This window comes from Channa argus, chromosome 24 (genome assembly GCF_033026475.1).
Source record: "Channa argus isolate prfri chromosome 24, Channa argus male v1.0, whole genome shotgun sequence".
NCBI classification, from domain to species: domain Eukaryota; kingdom Metazoa; phylum Chordata; class Actinopteri; order Anabantiformes; family Channidae; genus Channa; species Channa argus.
Genome location: NC_090220.1, coordinates 3,061,284 through 3,079,046, shown reverse-complemented (window position 1 = coordinate 3,079,046; position 17,763 = coordinate 3,061,284). Strand labels below are relative to the sequence as shown.

Genomic DNA, 17,763 nt, shown 5'->3' with positions numbered 1-17,763 from the left:
TCCCTTCCATAACGGAGGCCGGCTGCCAAAACAAGTACATGTATTTCAACCCTAATGTCTCTCCTATTCTACAATGTTGAACATAAGCATACTCCCTATGGTAATGTATCAAATTCCAGCTGAACAGAGTTTGTGATCCCTCCAGAGTGTGTGACAATGACAAATAAGTTCAACACCTGGCACAGGAGCCATGTATTTTGCTGTTCAAAATTACGTATCAAAATTCTATACATAAAACGTATGCGAAATATGAAATCTTAGAATGGTGGTAACATTGCAGCTGCATTGCAGCAATGCTCATATTTAAATACTGAGTGTGTTCTGCGATTGTCTCTATTTGTACTAGATAACAAAGAGGCAAATCCCATTGCTGACAGCCAAATGTACGTCCATCTTTTCGTCTACCTTTACCTAAATAATAACCATTTTTTTATTTATGAAAACTAGCACAAAAAATAAAAATAAAAATACAAGTTAGATGGGTGGTTGTGTAAAAATGATAGGAATTACAGTAAATATCTTCTAATTCCAAAAATATTCCAAAAGTGCCACTTGTGTAACACTTCTCTGCACATTGCTAGTCTGCAAGTCTGCATGTTGTGATCTCCTTCATTCCTTCAAAACCCTCCATGCCAAGGAGGTTCACACACTGATGATGAGAAAGTATGACGCAAGCTTGACTTTTTCTAGATGACTTCTATCTTTCCATTTTCAGTCAGTTTATATCTTTGCCAGGAACAGAGACCATGGCTTCTCATTCTCTCCAGCCATGCCAAGAAGTTGTTTGTTATAGTTTGCCATCAGATTACTATCAGATTAGCTGTAGGGGGGGGGAGGGAGACAGTGGTCCCATCTGTTCACGTTGTGGTGCTGAAACACAAGGAAATCTCCAGTTTCTTCATCAGGCTTGGTAGATGTTTGAGAAAGTAATATGTCTATGTTTTTTCTTTTCTTTTTCTACGTCAAATCAGGTCAAATGCATGTAGAGTATGTGTGCGTGCTTTCACATGTACAGGTGAATGTCTCTGCACTTGTAAGTGGTTCAAGATTTACTTAAGCTACCCAGAAGAAGCTTTGGGAGGAAAAAAACACACTCTCAACATATACTCTGTCAAGACTTATCTTAGCCCTCCAGAGGCAGCAAGACAAAGCTCACACATTTTAAAGTCCCCAATGGTAAATGAGGTGTTTGAGGAATTGCAAATGCCAGGGAACACACAAACACACACACACACACACACACACAGTGACAGTTAATTTTTATAACCTTTTCTGAAAAGACTTAGCAAGCAAACATTCAACCTGAGACAGACCCCATCACTTGTGCCCCCCATCCACCTACTCACCCGAGCAATTTGCTTCCTGTCTATCTCCGTCAACCCACACAAGACACTGTAACAGCTAAGACTAACCCAAAATATGTCAGTGCTCCTCATTACTTGAATGAATCCCTTTTTGCCACATTATTTCCCTTTTTTTTTTACATTTATTAGCTGAAAGCCATATTATTTCTCATGGGTTGGAAGCAGAATAAATATGGGTATGAACACATTGGCTGCTCAGAAGCACAATTGTAAATTGATGCCAATGTTGCTCCAATTGCTTGTAGCATAAATTTAAATATGGCGACTTAACTTGTTGTTAAGTAGTTTACTATTTCTTATATGTAATTATTTTTAAAATGGTCATCAATGTGAGCCTTCACACTGACCTGAACCTCGATGCCGTATCCCAGATACACAGTAACCAAGTAGTTACACTCCACTCCAGTGTCAAGCTGCTGCAGGATTTCGATGGTACTCTCAGGGTCAGTGAAATTCAGACCGCACGGCTCTGTGGGAGACAGTAAAAAGAAAAGTGAATCCCTTTTTCCCGGACCACTGATCTTTCTGACAGCCCACCTGTGTCTCTGTGGCCTGTAACCCCCTAACCATCTCTTCAGATTTCTACTCCGACACTGCTCATCTGGGCCTTCAGCCCTATGTGGCCAGTGGGAAGGACAGACAGGGCACATCAGGGAAAATCAGATTGTTTTTGACACATGAGCAGTTCTGTTATCCCTGGTGGAGAGATGAATAGTTGTGTGCAGCATGCGAAATGAACCACACTGATGTTTATAGCCTAATATCTAATTTTCGTGTCCCCTACTATGAAGGTGTTACACCTTACAGGAAAAACTATTCCAACTGTGGAGAAAATGATATTGTTGCTACTGCTAATTATTTCCAAGTCATCTTTAAAAGTCAGAGAAAACATAAGTAGTACAAAAACATGAACATTACCCGTTTGCATGGTGGTGACAGCAGTTGTGATAACTCCTGTGGACGTTGTTGAGGTGCCTTGAACATGGGACACTTCAGGTCGGTTGGTTTTGTGCTTCAGTGGGGTCTCCCTACCTTCCTCTTTCTCAACCCTCATTGGGGAGGGTACAAGGGTGGTCTCTACTGGAAAAGTGCTCCAAGTTTGAGATCGACTTCTCTGTAATGATAGGGAAGTCTCCGGGTTTTTAGCATCTGAGACTTTCTTATTTAATGTCACTTGAGTGGTGAGGGAGTCTGTCGTTGGCTCTACCTTGTCTGTCCCCCTGGTCTTCTCCTTAGACAACTTCTTTTGAGGGAGGGAAATGGGTGGCCTTGGTGTTGTGGGAGAAAATGTGGTCAGTGGGGAAGTTGCGGCCGCAGTAGTAGTAGTGGCAAAGTCTGAGAAGGCCGGAGCTTCCTCATGGGGCACCAAGTGAGTAACAGGGTCTCCTGCATCCAATGCAACACCTGGCATGGTGGGATATCCAGCCACAGAGCCATCCCTCCTAAAAAAGTGCTGGTCCCCCTGGAAGTCCCTTGTAAGTAGGTGCTCATGAAGCAGCATGCCCTTGAGAACAGGCTGATGGTTGGGGATGTTCGGCGGCGAGACTGTGGTGACTTCGCTTTCTGTGTCCCGTGTCGATGATTGCGTGAAGAGGACACTGGATTTGTCTGAGCCTAGTGACCCCTTACTGATGCCGTTGCTTTCTTTTGGACCTAAAAGAAAAGGAATAGAGATAACATGGTTGCGTTAAGCAAAATATTACAGCCCACTGAACTAGGAAAGCAGCATACAGTAGAGAGCAGTGTGTCTTTTTGACAGTTTCATTATTGAATCATCAACCCTGCCAGCCTATAATCTACCAAAATTATGCCTAATGAGGTGAGAGGCTGTCCTCTTTTATAATTCTTCCACACATATTTTGCTGCTATTTTAATCAGTTCATTATGCATCGACATCTGTGTGTGTATGTGCGTGGCTTTTGGGGGTGGGGACAATGGCATAGCGTTATCCTTCATAGTTACCATAGAAGCTTTAATAATAGCAAAACAGTCTATATAGGTCACTGCAAATAATGTAGAATACACATGATACGGTATGATAGTATCTTTTTCAGTGTACGTCCAAGAGCATCCTCGGTGTATTGTTTTTATTCAATATTTGGCATATTGACCGTTTCACTGAGCTATCTTGAACGACATTCTTTAAACAGTCATGTGGATTGCACAAAACAAGTTTATTATACTGTAAAAGACAAACACTGCAATCATACACCAGAGGCAGGGAAGTCTCAAAGCAGAGAAGCACTGGGCAGAAATTGTCTAGTTACTTATCAGATAAAACCGGTTAAAGACACATGCTTCTCAAAGAGCTGCTTCTGTAGGCTACTGTTCTTATTCTCTCAGAGTGCAGGAAGTATTTTAAAAAGGTGCTGTATGGTAATTTCTTAGTATCAATACATATATATCCAGATTAAAAAAATAAAATACACCAGTACAGTGCATAGGTCCACTGGTTACAAAGACTAAAGGATTCAATGACAATAGATTAGGGGGAAAAATCGTGCACAGCTTAGAGAAGGTGTCAGATTTGAAATTTTAACAAACAAACGGAAACTAATACATTTTAGCCAAAAACAATGTATATTATATGAATAGTGTTGTACATTACTGGTTGTCACAAAACACAGTTGCTGAAACAAGTTTAAAAGTGAAACTTTGACATATCATTTCAGAGTAAGCGCCAAATTAAAGATGTTCACTGCTGTAACTTTGGCATTTTGACAGTAACACTGCAAATATATCGAAGAGACAGACTGAGCTCCAGTTTATTGCAAACAACATTAGAGTTTGTTGACAGATGCACACATTTAATATTGCATAAAACAATAACTTTGAAACATAACATTATTTTACTCCTGGGAAATAAGCAACATAAACCCGATTATTACAGCAAAGACTGAAAGTATAAAAACTGGACATCTCTTTGTGACATCTGTCATATCTGCCTCTGCACAATAGGTCACCCATTTATATAAGACTGGAGATTTGCCTCAGGGAAGTCATTTAAAGAAACAGCTACAGAGGCTTTATCACCGTTAGAAGTTGACTAACCAAGTATAAGGAAACAACACAGCCTGATCAAACTCACTGTCGAATCACATTTATGCCATTTCAGGTCTCAGTGTGTCTTTTAACAGCTCAACAAGGACAGACAGGCCAATCGGCTCATGCAGTGTAAGTGTTTTTGTAGCCAAATGATAGCACTGTGAGTCCAAGAGTGCCATATTTACCCCATTATCAGCTACATTTTCCTCACACCAGCAGTTTGGGGGAAATCTGACATTTTGATGGCTCCCAACCACTGCAGACCCTTAAATGCTCCCGACAGTGTAAACATTAGCATAGATGAACTTCTTTGCATGTCCTTAGTGACTTTCACAGGACAGTTGTTGCTCGAATGTTCCAGCTGGCTGCTAGTTATCCTATCCATACTCAGATGACAACAAACATTTTTTGTCTCTTTGATGAACGTTTATGTAGAAAGTCTTTCTTTTTTTTTTTTTTTTTTTGGGAAATCTAGAGCTGACTTACTGTTGTGTTGGAAGGATTTTCTATTTTTCATCTCATTGAAATAGAGATGGGAATACAATGTATTTCTCTGGGTACTGCTGGACAAAAATGAAACATCTATGGCAATCACCATCCATTTAGAACGGTGAGATGAGCTGACTAATAATACTACAGCCCAGTGTGAATTCTTTCTTTCATGGCAGCATCAATGCAGTCTCCATCTTTCTCTCTTTGCATCCAATTTCCAGTACTTTTCCACCTTCATATTTCCCTGTTTCCATACTCAGTGCAGCTGTACAATCTCTGGCTAACTCACTGACCTAAACCTGGCAATATTAAAATAAAACAATTTAATGTGTTTTGAAATACGGCATAAATAATAGCTAAGATAAATTGTGAAAAAAGGGAGGGAGTTCATATAATCCTCTTATGTGTCTAGGCACATGTGTCTACATGAAACAATGCCGTCTGCTCTGACACCTTAATTAGCTTGCATTCTGCATGACAGTTTGTCTTAATGAGGCAGAAAAGCTGTCAGCATGCTTTTCATGCTTATAGATGAAAGGATGTTGTTGACACAGGCAGCAAATGAATGAGATATCGCTATAGCGAGTGTATCTATTAGCTACAGTGCTTCAGGAGGATGAAGGAGCCTCAGCTGGAGATCACGAAAGATGTAAGGTTCATTTAAAGTAGTGGGTAATATGATGTTTGTGTTCATGTTAAACGCTGGTTAAAATACAGTAAAGTGTCACGGCATGTGAAACGCTTGAAAATGCCATATCACTTTTCAGGAAAAAGCTCTGTGTCTAAATAACAAAATACAACTTGTGGTTGTGAGTTCATGGTGAGGTTCACAGCCATTCAGACTATTGTCTGTACATGTTTAATCCCCTTGATTAAATTGTAGAACTTGCATGTTCTACAATTGGCTGACTCATTTTGCCTGTATTGATTACAGGCACAGCTGTTGATCTGCATATGAGATAGATGCTTAAATCTGCTTACCAGAAGGCAAACATCGGAAAACCGACTTTGTATTTATCGACTCTGTAAGGATTCCCATCGCAGGAAATAAGCATTTAAGTTTTAAGCGAGAAATTTGCGTCTGAATACATGTGAAAATTTACTGTGCCACAGGAGAAGCTCTGCTTTGCTCATGACGCTTGCAAGCCAATGTAACATTTTGCCAACGCAAACGAGTAGTTTTACCACCACCCAGAACACTAATAAAAGTTTGATCGGGCTATTTAAGAGGAAGAGTAAACAATTTTGTTACAAAGCTTTTCCCAGGCTGACAGAACTGACACATGGTTTTACATTTTACTGGCAGCTGTAACAACCACATTTATCTTTCTTGGCGACAGAAGCAATTCAAAGACCTTTTGATGTTCTAAGATGGAGGAGAAACATTTCCTTGTAGCCTTATTCTGTCACAACAAGAGCAGCCAAAGCTGCACTATAAAGGCAAACTAAGCATATTTGACATGTCTCACTACCAGAGAGAATAAGGAGTGTAAAAGCAGGTCTTCATAAATGATTTAAGTATACAAAGCTGGCCCCCTCCTCATAATTGCGAAGTATAGAAGAGTCTCAAATACACAGATTCTGCATCAGAAATCCGAATTATACTTTTGCCAAGATTATCGTTATTGCTGCATCAAATTGGTAACCTACCGCCGCCTCTTATTTTCTTATCTTTGTGGCACTCTATGTTTCTATCTGTGCTGCACTGCTTTTGACCGCCTCATTGCTGCCCTTCAGTCGGAAAATTGAGTGGAACTCGGAAGCGAGAATGGAGAACTGGGTTAAACCTGAGTTTCTCATACAAAGATCAATACAGGATCAATGTGTATAGGTTGGAGACCTCGCTGTAGTGATTACGGAGGAGCAACTGCTGGTACAGGTCTGCTCTTGTCTCTGGACCTTAATTGGATGCTTACAGTTTAAGTCTCAAAGAATGGCACTCGCAAATGAATTTTAAATATCTTTTGTTGAGGCGATGAGTGCATGTACAGTATGTGACTGACTCATTTTATGAATCTCATCAAGTCACATTGTTTGCAATGTATGATAACATACTCATTATGTGATCACTAATCTTTTCTGCAAATGATATGAATTGTGTCTTAACTTTCATCTGCTTTAATAAAGGATCACTTGTGAAACTCCACATTTATACTAACATAAGCTCAAGCAAAAATGCAGCTGGGCTGGGAAAATGCACAATAGTCAGAAGACAAACTGTAATTGCTGAGAATGCCAAACAAAAGACATGATTTCAAAATGTAGGCTTCCTGCCCGAGGCTACACCAGGCTGCAAACAACCCCCATTGGAATCTGACTGGCCAACACTGCTGCCTCCTAATACCAGATTCTTAACATGGCAGACAATCAGCTCGTCATTGTTCATGTATGCAGAATATGTGAATAAATAGCAATGACAAGTTAAAATAACAGTATTAAGTTAGTAAGTCAATTCATGTCAAGTATTTGTGAAATATACAAGTCAATCCTCAAATCCTCCAGGTTTGTTTTGTTACAGAATAAACAGGTAACACAAGTAAACACACAGAATCTCTGCTATACATCAATTCTTGTTGTACTGTACTCGATTCATTTGATTACAAATAAGCTGCACTTACTAAGTTGAGGGTTCATTTCTGCATTATGTTAAGTTCTTGACATCTTCTGTTCTCACACATGGACAAAGAACACAACTAGCAAAGGAATGGAGGTGCCATCCTTTTTGTGATGGTAAAAAAAATTTTTTTTCAATAATGCAAATGGTTGAATTAGGTTCATTTGTTATCCAAACCCTGATTCTCTAGATAGAAACACAGGCGGACGTTGTTCTCACCTTTTTCCATCCAATAACACCCAGGCGGCATCCAATTTAAATTTATTGTGCTTGAAGGACTCCAATCAGGTATAGATGTGTTGTTATATACTGACAAAACCAGTGTAGTGTCAGAACAAAGTGATCTTCATGTGCTCTGTCAGGTTCACAAAATAGGTGTCACGCTATCTTATATAGCCCTTTACACACACACACACACACACAAGTTGCATTGGGTCCCCAGGATTGAAAAACAAATAAAAAAAGCGATGACAGAAATAACATTTGTGAAAGTTGTCCTGTGCATTGTCCCGTACTTTTAGTTGTCATAGAAGTTTTGCTAAAAGTAGACAACCTGCCGCACAAGGCTTTGTGGGTAACTGTCTAACAAATAATAGTAGCTGTTTAATTAGAGCTAATTCATAAATTAAAGGTGGTAATTAAGATGACTCTTCTTCTATTCTGAAGTACTAGCACAAGTACAATAAAATACCATTTACTGTCTTCGGGGAAATTTACTCAGTTAGAGCCTTCTTCCGTGAGCACATTCAGTAGAGCACATTTAGCATATGCCAGGGCCTCCGAGGAATCAAATGGTCCCAAGAGTGTGGAAAATGGCCATGTGTTCCTAAGGGAACCCACTGTGTCCTTATGCCCCATCACATCCAGCAATAATGTCACACCAACCTTATTGCTAATGTTTATCACTACTTTAAAACTCAGGCTAAACGTGCAACCATCTTCTAGTTACTGATGTAGAAAAATCAGAGCTGACAGTGTAATGCAGTGGTGGATGTTGCTATAAAACTAGCGCGGCTGTCTTCATAAGGAGACTACTGTAGGTCTATTCCCATCTTCTGGAAAGGCTTAGAGTATTTTTAAAATTTAAAAAAAACTGCCACATTAACAAATGCTTAATAGTGGAATCTGAATTTAGTACGAGTACGAACTGGATTTGATGTCAAGTCTCAACAGGCTTCATTTGTTTTCCTCTTAGGAAATCATAAAGCCAATCAAATATATTTTGCACAAGACTTCAGAATGTGTAAAGCTTGCTTGAAGACCTGTATCTCATCTGTACTGAACCACTTTTAATAAATGAATAAATGTCCAGCCATTCTGATTAGGTGTGACATTTAGAGTGGAGGCACAAGTCATTTTTTTTTTTTTTTTGCCTAATACTCCATGGACCCACGACAATGTCTATGTCTGCACTGACTAAGATGACAGAGTGAGCAGTCATAGGGGAATCCTCCTCAAGATGGCAACAGACAGCCTCCTCTCCTCAGTTGCATATCAATGGAGTCATCAGTGAACACTCAGTGCAAGGAGAGAGCGCTAATAAGATGGGACAAGCCACACTTGAGGCAGGCGGCTGATTGACATCAATCTCCTTATATCCAAGGGCTTTATTTGCTTATTATTACAGAGAGCCACTAGACAAGCAAATCAATAAGCAGCTTCCGTTGGGCTCAGATACGAGGTCTTCAGATCACTCTAACTCCTCCCAGGGTCCTCAGTGGAGGTTTGCTTTCATTAATTCATTCTAACACCTAAGGTGAAAATTTCCCATTAGTGACATTTGCTACGATTCACACAGTATGTGCATATTCTACACTGTGTGTGTGTGTGTGTCTGCATGTGTGTGTGTTTGGGTAAAGCAAAGACAAAAGACTATAGGAAATAATGGGGTGAAACTGATAAATGATTCCATTAGTCAACTTAATGAATTGATCATTTAATTTAGTTTGTGGGTGTAAAGGATGCATGAAAGTGGAAATAAATAAAAACAAAAAGGTAGCAGAAAGTAAATAAAGAAAATTAAAATAATAGAGCACTGGGTTCTCAAAAAACAAACTAAAAGCAAGAGGTGATCAGTTTATTTCTCACACAGTAGATCTATAAAAAACAAAAAAACAGTGCATCCATGACTGTGCACAGATTGTGATTTTGAAGCATCAGATTTCTCATTCTGTCTGTTTTTTTTTTTTTAGTTTTTTTTTCATAAGAATAACACTATATTGAGATGAGATGAGAAACCCTTATCCTCCATCTGCACTTTGACTTCATTGAGCGGAACCATAAGTTTTCCCTTTCATTTATTATGGCCTGTCGGTTCATTGAGCATTGTCCTTCAGACAGCCTTTAAACAAACTGTGTCTTAATGCTGCTAGGAAGCTCATAAGACCTGACCTTTAAGCTGGAGCAGAACCAAAACAGAGCTACCCACCACCACTATTTGCATGAAATCTACTGTAAAGCACCAAAGCTGCCGGGGGTAAATGGGACTGCATTAAACAAATCTGAACTCTATGCTGAGGGGTTGAAAGCAGTTTAATTAGCAATGAATTGTTTTATAATTTATCATATTGTTTGCTGAATTAAGTTGTATTTCCCATGTCGCAGTTATTCTGTCTTCTTTTGGACATTGTTATTTTTACCTTAATTATTATTCTTTTTTTTTTTCCCCCCACTCTGCCAGAGAACTAAGGATCAAGGAATGAGTGCATGCCTTGTCGTACAAATGCTTGGTTCTAAAATTACATCTTTTTCTGTAATCATGCCAAAATCTGCCTCGTACATAAGCCAGATCCTTTTTGTGTTTCAATTTACCAACATGCTGCCTCCTAAGAAATATAAGAAGGAATGTGTCTTTTCACACTTCATTTCCTTCCATTAGAGTAATTTATCTTTTCATTTTCTTCTCATTTACTCCATGGTGGAGTCAATTAGAGAGCTGTGGGTGAACCAAGTCTTACCACTTTAAAATCTGTGGTGGGTTACCATGTTGTAGGGAATTCGCTGGGTCTTTTAGGAGTAGTTCTGAAACAGGACTAACGGAAAAAAAACATTTAAAAGCGACAGTCTTGTTAGGTCAGCACGGACACTTGATGATGGGGCTATGGTTATGCAGCCCAAGCTGTGATGCACTGCGTGTTCTGCAGCCCGTCGATCATAGCCAGCTGTCCACAGCAAGAATAAACCCAACAGGTGACAGTGTTGTGGCTGGTCAGTGTGCTTCTTATTTGGCTGTGTTCTGTATTACTTATTTATAGCATAGAAGTTAGAATATGTAATGTTAACCTAAGTAGAGTGATGTTCTGCTTTACAGAGCATTCTCTGAGGCTGCAGGTCGTATATTTGGCTTTCGTTCTGACAGCACAGCCATTAGTCGTGAATTTAAAAGCCTTTTGATTTTTAAAATGATTTCCCACTTCACCACAACAACTCCATCAGCTCAAGGAAAGCAGTGCTAAGGACACACTGAGAGATTGTCAGCGGTAAACCTATCTGCGTACTCTGTCATAGCTTGACACATTGACATGCCGATGTATGTTGTTACATTCATCAATACTCTGTGGCTTATAGGGGGTTTTTGTTCTGAACAGAAAAATTAAGCCTCAAGATCTTGTTTTTTTTTTTTTTTTTTTCCAGCCTATTTGAAAATTTCAATTGAAATGCCTGCAAGAGGAACTGAGTACATATGGCCGTTGCTCGTTTTACTTTAATCAACAAACAGTGATTTGGTGTTCATGTTGATAACACTAATTTGAAATGAAGCAAGCATTGTCCATGTGTTGTGCAAGCATGGCAGCAGTGGGGGTAAAAACTCAGCACGGCTATCTTGCTTAGCAAACTGTATTTAAGTTGCCTTCTCTGACTGTGGCAGAATGTAAGGGGTGAAAACACAAAGTCAAGGCAGAAGAACAGCTCATTGTAATACAAAGAGACCTGCCTTTAAAAGAATATTTATTTACATTAATATATTTCTGTGAAGAACAAATTTAGCACCAGGCTGGCAGCTTACTTCCCTGTGGCCTTTTCAAACTTCACACTTCACAATTAGCCAGATTCTTCCCAATCCACTCTCCCAAACACTCATGCAAACTAGAAATCTGTTGTCTCAGTCTGACACGCTGTGTGAATGTTCTCCTGCAGAGTCACCTTCTTTTGAAATAAGCCTCCTGGCAAACTCAATAAAAAAAGACACTGTGTCTGTGTCTAATTCAGTCCAGACCTTAAGACACAGTACAGTTTAAGATCTACCTTAGTTCTCACCTGACCAGCTGCTTCATTTGTATATATCTTTGTAGTATCACATACAAATCCACAGCCTTCCTGTGATCTGTGCTGTTGGGAAACTCTCAATCATACACACACAGCTGGATAGCACATAGACACACGCTCCAAACCTTGTTTTAACACAACTCTGTATTTCCCTTGGGTATCAAACCCACAGCCACACTCACATTTGTCAATGTACTGAATCATGTCTCACTACTCAGCGGCATGTCACGGGCAAAAGCGGACAGCAAACTACTGAGTCATTTTTTAAAGACACTGTTATGGATAATTATTTATGCTATATTTCTTGAAAAATCAGGCTAAACATTTGGTGTATATCTGAAATTGTGGTCTTAGTTTTCTGATCTTTTGCTTCAGGCCAGTGCTGCTCATTTCCATATGTTGCCACAAGGAACTTTAGTAATTAGGATATGAAAATTACTGTACATTTCTGTGAAGTCTACAAAAATATTAGGCACAAGGCAAATCAGTCGTTTGCAGTAAATCATCTGCAAAATTGTCCTACAAAATAATATATATATTTTATAACAGTTTTCTTTCACTTTTTATGTTCAAAAATGTGGGTGTGAATGTCCGTGGTTAGAAGGCAAAAGGTGAGTTTACTTTAATAGCACTGGAAAGGAGAGCAGAAGCAATCGCATTCAAGTGTGAACTTTGACCTCCATGTACTTACTGGATTGGTTGGAAGGAGCTGGAAGGAGCTGGAAGAGCGGACTTTCAGGCAAAAAAAATAAATAAACACTTTTTTGACACTTACATCTGCCAGAATCAGGGCAGTGTGAACAGCACAAGTACTTTCTGTGCACTTTGTTGAAGCAAGTGTAATTGGGCAAGAGAACTAGAAAAGAAGAATCTTTTTTAAAGAAAGCCAGCGATGCTGCTACATAGAAAACCCATCATTAGTTTATCATTCGTCAAGGGAGATGTTTTTTTGTTCCCTCTAAACATGACAGACACACACTGGAAAATTGCGTCTAAGGGAAGTGACCTAAACATAGAAAAGCAACTAGAGGCCGTTATTCTAGCTTTGATCAGGGCTACATTTCTAACACTGGAGCTTTCTATTTTAGTGTATTCAGCTTTCTTGTCAATAGCTTCAAACCTCTTCTTTTATGGTGAGTATTCTTTAATATCTGTAGAAAACAGAGGTCTCTTTCTGGCCTCTGATCCACGCAGAGTATCAAGCCACATCACCTCAGCGGACAATCACTTTTTACTTTTCCACAAACTACTGTGGTGGGGTAATGGATTCAAACAATAGTAACAGGAGTTGCAGTAGTATTGCCCTCATCCGTATATTTTTTTTATAACAACGAAAAACATTTTTAAGCATTTGAAAATATAATCGATCACAATACAACTGCTGTCATCTTCCACCTGCATTAAACCTCAGCAATTTCACAAGAACATTTTAAAAAGCAATCGCAAAACAAGAAAAAATATAAAAATTAAATTGAGATCCAAACTATAATAACCTGAATCCTGAAGGGAGTGATGAGAGAGAGTGAGAAAGAGCAAGAGAAAGATGACTTCAAGCAGAGCCGTTTTAATATGCTGGCTGCATGTAATGTTGAAATTAGTTTTATGCATTGTGGCAGGTGGATGCCAGAGAGCACAGCCAGGTGAGGGCCTGTGAGCACAGCAGTCTGAAAACATAAATGCTGTAAACCCAAACACAAGCTGCCTTTTGGGAAGTGAGGGGAAACAATATTAACGCTGACAGTGATAGATGATGATGCTTCCTGTAGAGGTCTGATACATACGGGGCCCTTTAGAGCCGAGAAGCACTGTGTTCTTAACTGAAATACACATATAGTGATACAGGGAAAGCTGCATTCGTGAGGGAAAGGTGTGCATGTGCTTTATTGTACAAAGATAGATGCCATTGTCCTGTGTCATACTCTTTTATAATATATATAACGGCTTCAATGTAAATGGTTCATATGCTACAAAGTACATAATATACCATTTTCATTGCCTCTAAACAAATGTATGCTTGTTGAAAATTATAAACCACCATTTAATCCTGAGACATCACCAGCATCAGTTCTACATCTTAAGTGGTATATAGCTGCTTTTTCCCAACATGTTTGTCTCTTCCTAATGATGCTGTTAAAGCAAAACCAAAAGCTCGATGCAAAAGTCATAAGACTAAAATATGTTGCATTCTAACCCCTAAAACCTTTCTGTATGTGCACGGTGTTCAGTAGCATTTGTTTTCCTGACTATTAATGTCACGACAAATATCTAGTCTTTAAATCCATAAACAAGTGAAGACCAGATCGAGGTACTGAGGAATTTGTGGCCTCTCAGATGAAGAACAGCAACTAAATGGATGCTCAGAGCGATTATGTTCAAATTCCCCCCAAATAGAGCTTAGCTGTGTTTTTGCAGCATTGGAAAAGGTTAAAGGAAGATAAGGTCCTGGAGGATAAAATAAAACATGAATTTGTCATTGATAATAAGAAAAGATATGATGAAGCCACTAAGCTGTGAGGCAGAGGGAAAAAACATAGGTCATACTGTAATACTAAAGCTAGTTTTAACATATTTGTCAGATTTACATTGCTAAATAGATTATGTAGTTGTACAGAATATATATAGTATTTATATATAATATTGTTTATATCATATTTAGTATATATAATATTTGTATTATGATAATATAATTTACTATACCATAGTATACTATACTATACTCATTTAATACTATAATTTAAATAAAGCATTTTGATGACTTTAAATATCCATCAGAACAGAAGGTAACACGTAACTGTGTTAAATGTAAAAAAATAAAAATAAAAAAGAGAAACCTGATCATACTGACTTATAATACTCTGCTGATTCCTGCTTTATTAAAGCAATTATCCACTTTACAGTAGGAAGGTCTTTTAGCTCTGAATTGCCCTTCCAGTAGCTGTTTTAACTAACTGTGAATCACAGCCTCTTGTAGCTTATTGCTTTAATAAACTGTGACTGATAGAGCAGCATATTCACGTATGATTGCGAGACTCCAAATAATCAGATGTGATATTATTTAAACTTCTCACAGAAAAGAGGGGCCCTGTCTCATGGTGCAGGAGGCAGGTTATTATGAAGTGCTGCAGATTGCCACACCAGGTAATTGAGGAACATCAGTGGAACCAATAAAGTTGAAGCACTGGCAGATGGTAAAAACACAACCCAGATGATGAACAAGTCCCTTGGCAAGCAGCTGTTATTCTTTGGAGACAAACTTTACATTAACATTGTTGATTTCATGTGTGCAAGCTCAACAACACCTATCACTGCACTAAAGTTGCTAAGTTGTTTTCCACTGGCTTCTTAGTAATGAAAAGAATCATCACAGTTTATAAACTTTTTTTTTTATTTTATTATTTTTTTTCTGTGCTTTATAGCTTTACCAAAATTGGATTTCAAGCCTGGCTACCCTAAGAGGATCTACAAACACATGTGGTGCAAGAGCAAATCTGTGTAGAAGAGCACCAAGTGAAAAAATAAAAGAGTGGAAATTAAAGTGGTTTAGCCTGAATGGATTTAAGGGGCTGGAAAAGAAATTTTACTGCCCAGTCATTCATTTTTCTCATATCACTGTTAATATACATTTTCAGCTTTCCTCATGCTGCTAAGCTGTTGTGTGGGTGGAATTAAAGTATTGCTTCATTAATCCAGCTCTATTAATTATAAATCCTTGCAAGCAACACTACTGTATAATGACTGACTTATTAGTCATAAACAATATTATAATAAAAGACAAACACTGGCGCGATTATTCAGTTTTGTCAAATATAAGGTGTCAATTGCAAGACTGGAAGCAAGTTACAGTCTAATAAAAGTCAAAAATGTTAACACTTCATATGCGATTAATTACTTCTCATATCTCATCTCATTACTCAGGCTTTGAGTATTAACGGCTGGTTGTTGCTATCCTGACTGGTGCTTAGATTTACGTAACCTTTCAAAACTGATCCTTTCAAAGAAGTGAGAAAAGGTTAAAGCAAAAGCAATACAAAAACTATCACATGCAAAAAATTGTGTGATCATATCTTGTTGCTTGATAGAGCTTTAATGAAGAAAGCCAAAGAGGAGTTCACCAGCTCATCTCATCATGCCCTGTCTTATATGTGTGTGTGTGTGTGTGTGTAAGCAGCTGATAGAATCCTGTGACTTTCTTCAGAAATAGAAATGAGTTAAACAATTCCATTTAAATGGACGTTGCTGAATCTGCTGTAATAGCATCAAGTGTAATTAAATGCGAGTCAGCTCCATGAGTCATATTAGGCAAAATCACTTCATAAAGCTCTGAAGAAAATAAGTGCTTTTAAAACAAGATAATGTTAGCTATGTTCCCTATGTGTAACTCTGAAAGGGATAGACACTATGTTTCCTGTGACTGCATCACAACTATCCAACAGCTAGTTAACCTACAGTATAGCCACTTAATTTTCATCCATCTATCGTACATGACCCTGCTTCAAAGGTTATTGCGGCATTCGATGGCCATGATTTTGTTTTCAGCATCACGGCCATAAGCCGACAGGACCCTGCCCCGCATTCCCCACTATTTCATTTTGTTCGGAAACAAAAGACACATGCTTATGGGTAAGGTCAGGCACAAAAATGAGGAGGTAAGGAAGATAATTATTTGAGTAAAACACAGAAACAATGACTGAAGTAACAACACTGACTAAAAGTGAGAAACAAACTGGTGTCTCCTGCCTTATAGCTGGTAGATAATTTACCGCACTTTCCTCTCATAGTGACAATGCTGGTACAGTAGGTAGTAGACAGCCTACTAAACCATAACTGTGGCTTTAATACCAATAGATAATTCACTCTTCAGTGGCTCGGTCACACTTGAATCAGCTGCCACGACGGCCAGAACACAGTTATCATGACTTGAACATAACTGTAGCCTCAGAGCTACCAGCTCGTTCTCATCCCCATTGCATTAAAAAGCGTCATAATGCATTAAATGCTCACGTTTAGCGTCGGTGACCAATGCTCGGAGCTCTCAGTGTAGTCCATTAGAAACCCTGGTGCCTCAGTATTCGATGACGTAAAAAAAGAAGTGAAAAAGTCTTTTGTTCGTGCATATAAAAATTGACACTCCTGGAGCATCCAATACTGATGCCAAAGTGCACCTGCAGCATCAATGCCGGAAGCAATTGTTTCCAGGGTGTCAAATAACGGAGCTCCTGGAGCGTCCAATAGTAAGGCCAAAGAGTACCCTAGGCATCAATATGACACGCCAAAGGATGTAAAAAAAACGGCTCAATTTGACCCCATAGGAAGCATCAATATCTGACGCTGTGGGTGAGAATGTGTTGCAGCTTCTTCACTCGTATCACAAATTAGGCAGCACAGTGCTTGTACTGGATGTTATGTATGTCTTTCAGAGTAAATCTACTCTATGTTATTTGCATGTACTGTAAGCCACTATGGATTGATTGGATACCATCTGGACTAAACTGAATTCAGGGACATCTAGGATGAGCATTAATTGGTGGGTGAGCAACGCATACTTAGCCGACAATGCTCTAACAATGAGGAAAATCAGCTTTTGTCATTTGCCTCTTTTATGTCTCTCTTGCGTGTTCGTCTTTGAACCCTGTTGAGACTCTAGCAGAGATCCTCAAGGACAGCAGGTGGTCACAATACCCACGTCAGCCCTGAAATCTTATGCCATCTCACATGTAAGAGACATACATCAAAGCTGATTCTCACATCTGCAGCTGTTTGTTTATTTCATAGACAAGCAGCAGGATGGGAGATAAACAGCTTGATTTTTTTTTTTTTTTTTTTTTTTGCTTGCTGGAGACATTAGTTCTCTTCAGTATGAACATACAAGTCCCACTTTCAACTCCTTGGCCGTGATCATCTATGCTATTGTTAAGCTGAAATATCAAAATTGTCAACTAGAGAATGCACAGTGGAGTACACCGAAAGGGGCTTATTTGCCAA

The 17,763-nt window shown here is 38.9% G+C and overlaps 1 protein-coding gene across 3 annotated transcripts in view; it reads right to left on the bottom strand.

The window, feature by feature from the left end:
- LOC137109155 (seizure protein 6 homolog) overlaps positions 1 to 17,763 on the bottom strand; it is an 80,293-nt gene that overhangs the window by 33,257 nt on the left and 29,273 nt on the right. For all 3 annotated transcript variants that reach the window (XM_067494628.1, XM_067494630.1, XM_067494629.1), the window contains exons 2-3: positions 2,283 to 3,017; positions 1,712 to 1,833 (exon numbers count right to left, since the gene is read on the bottom strand). In XM_067494628.1, the coding sequence (XP_067350729.1) occupies positions 1,712 to 1,833; positions 2,283 to 3,017 (857 nt within the window). The remainder of the gene's footprint in view (positions 1 to 1,711; positions 1,834 to 2,282; positions 3,018 to 17,763) is intronic.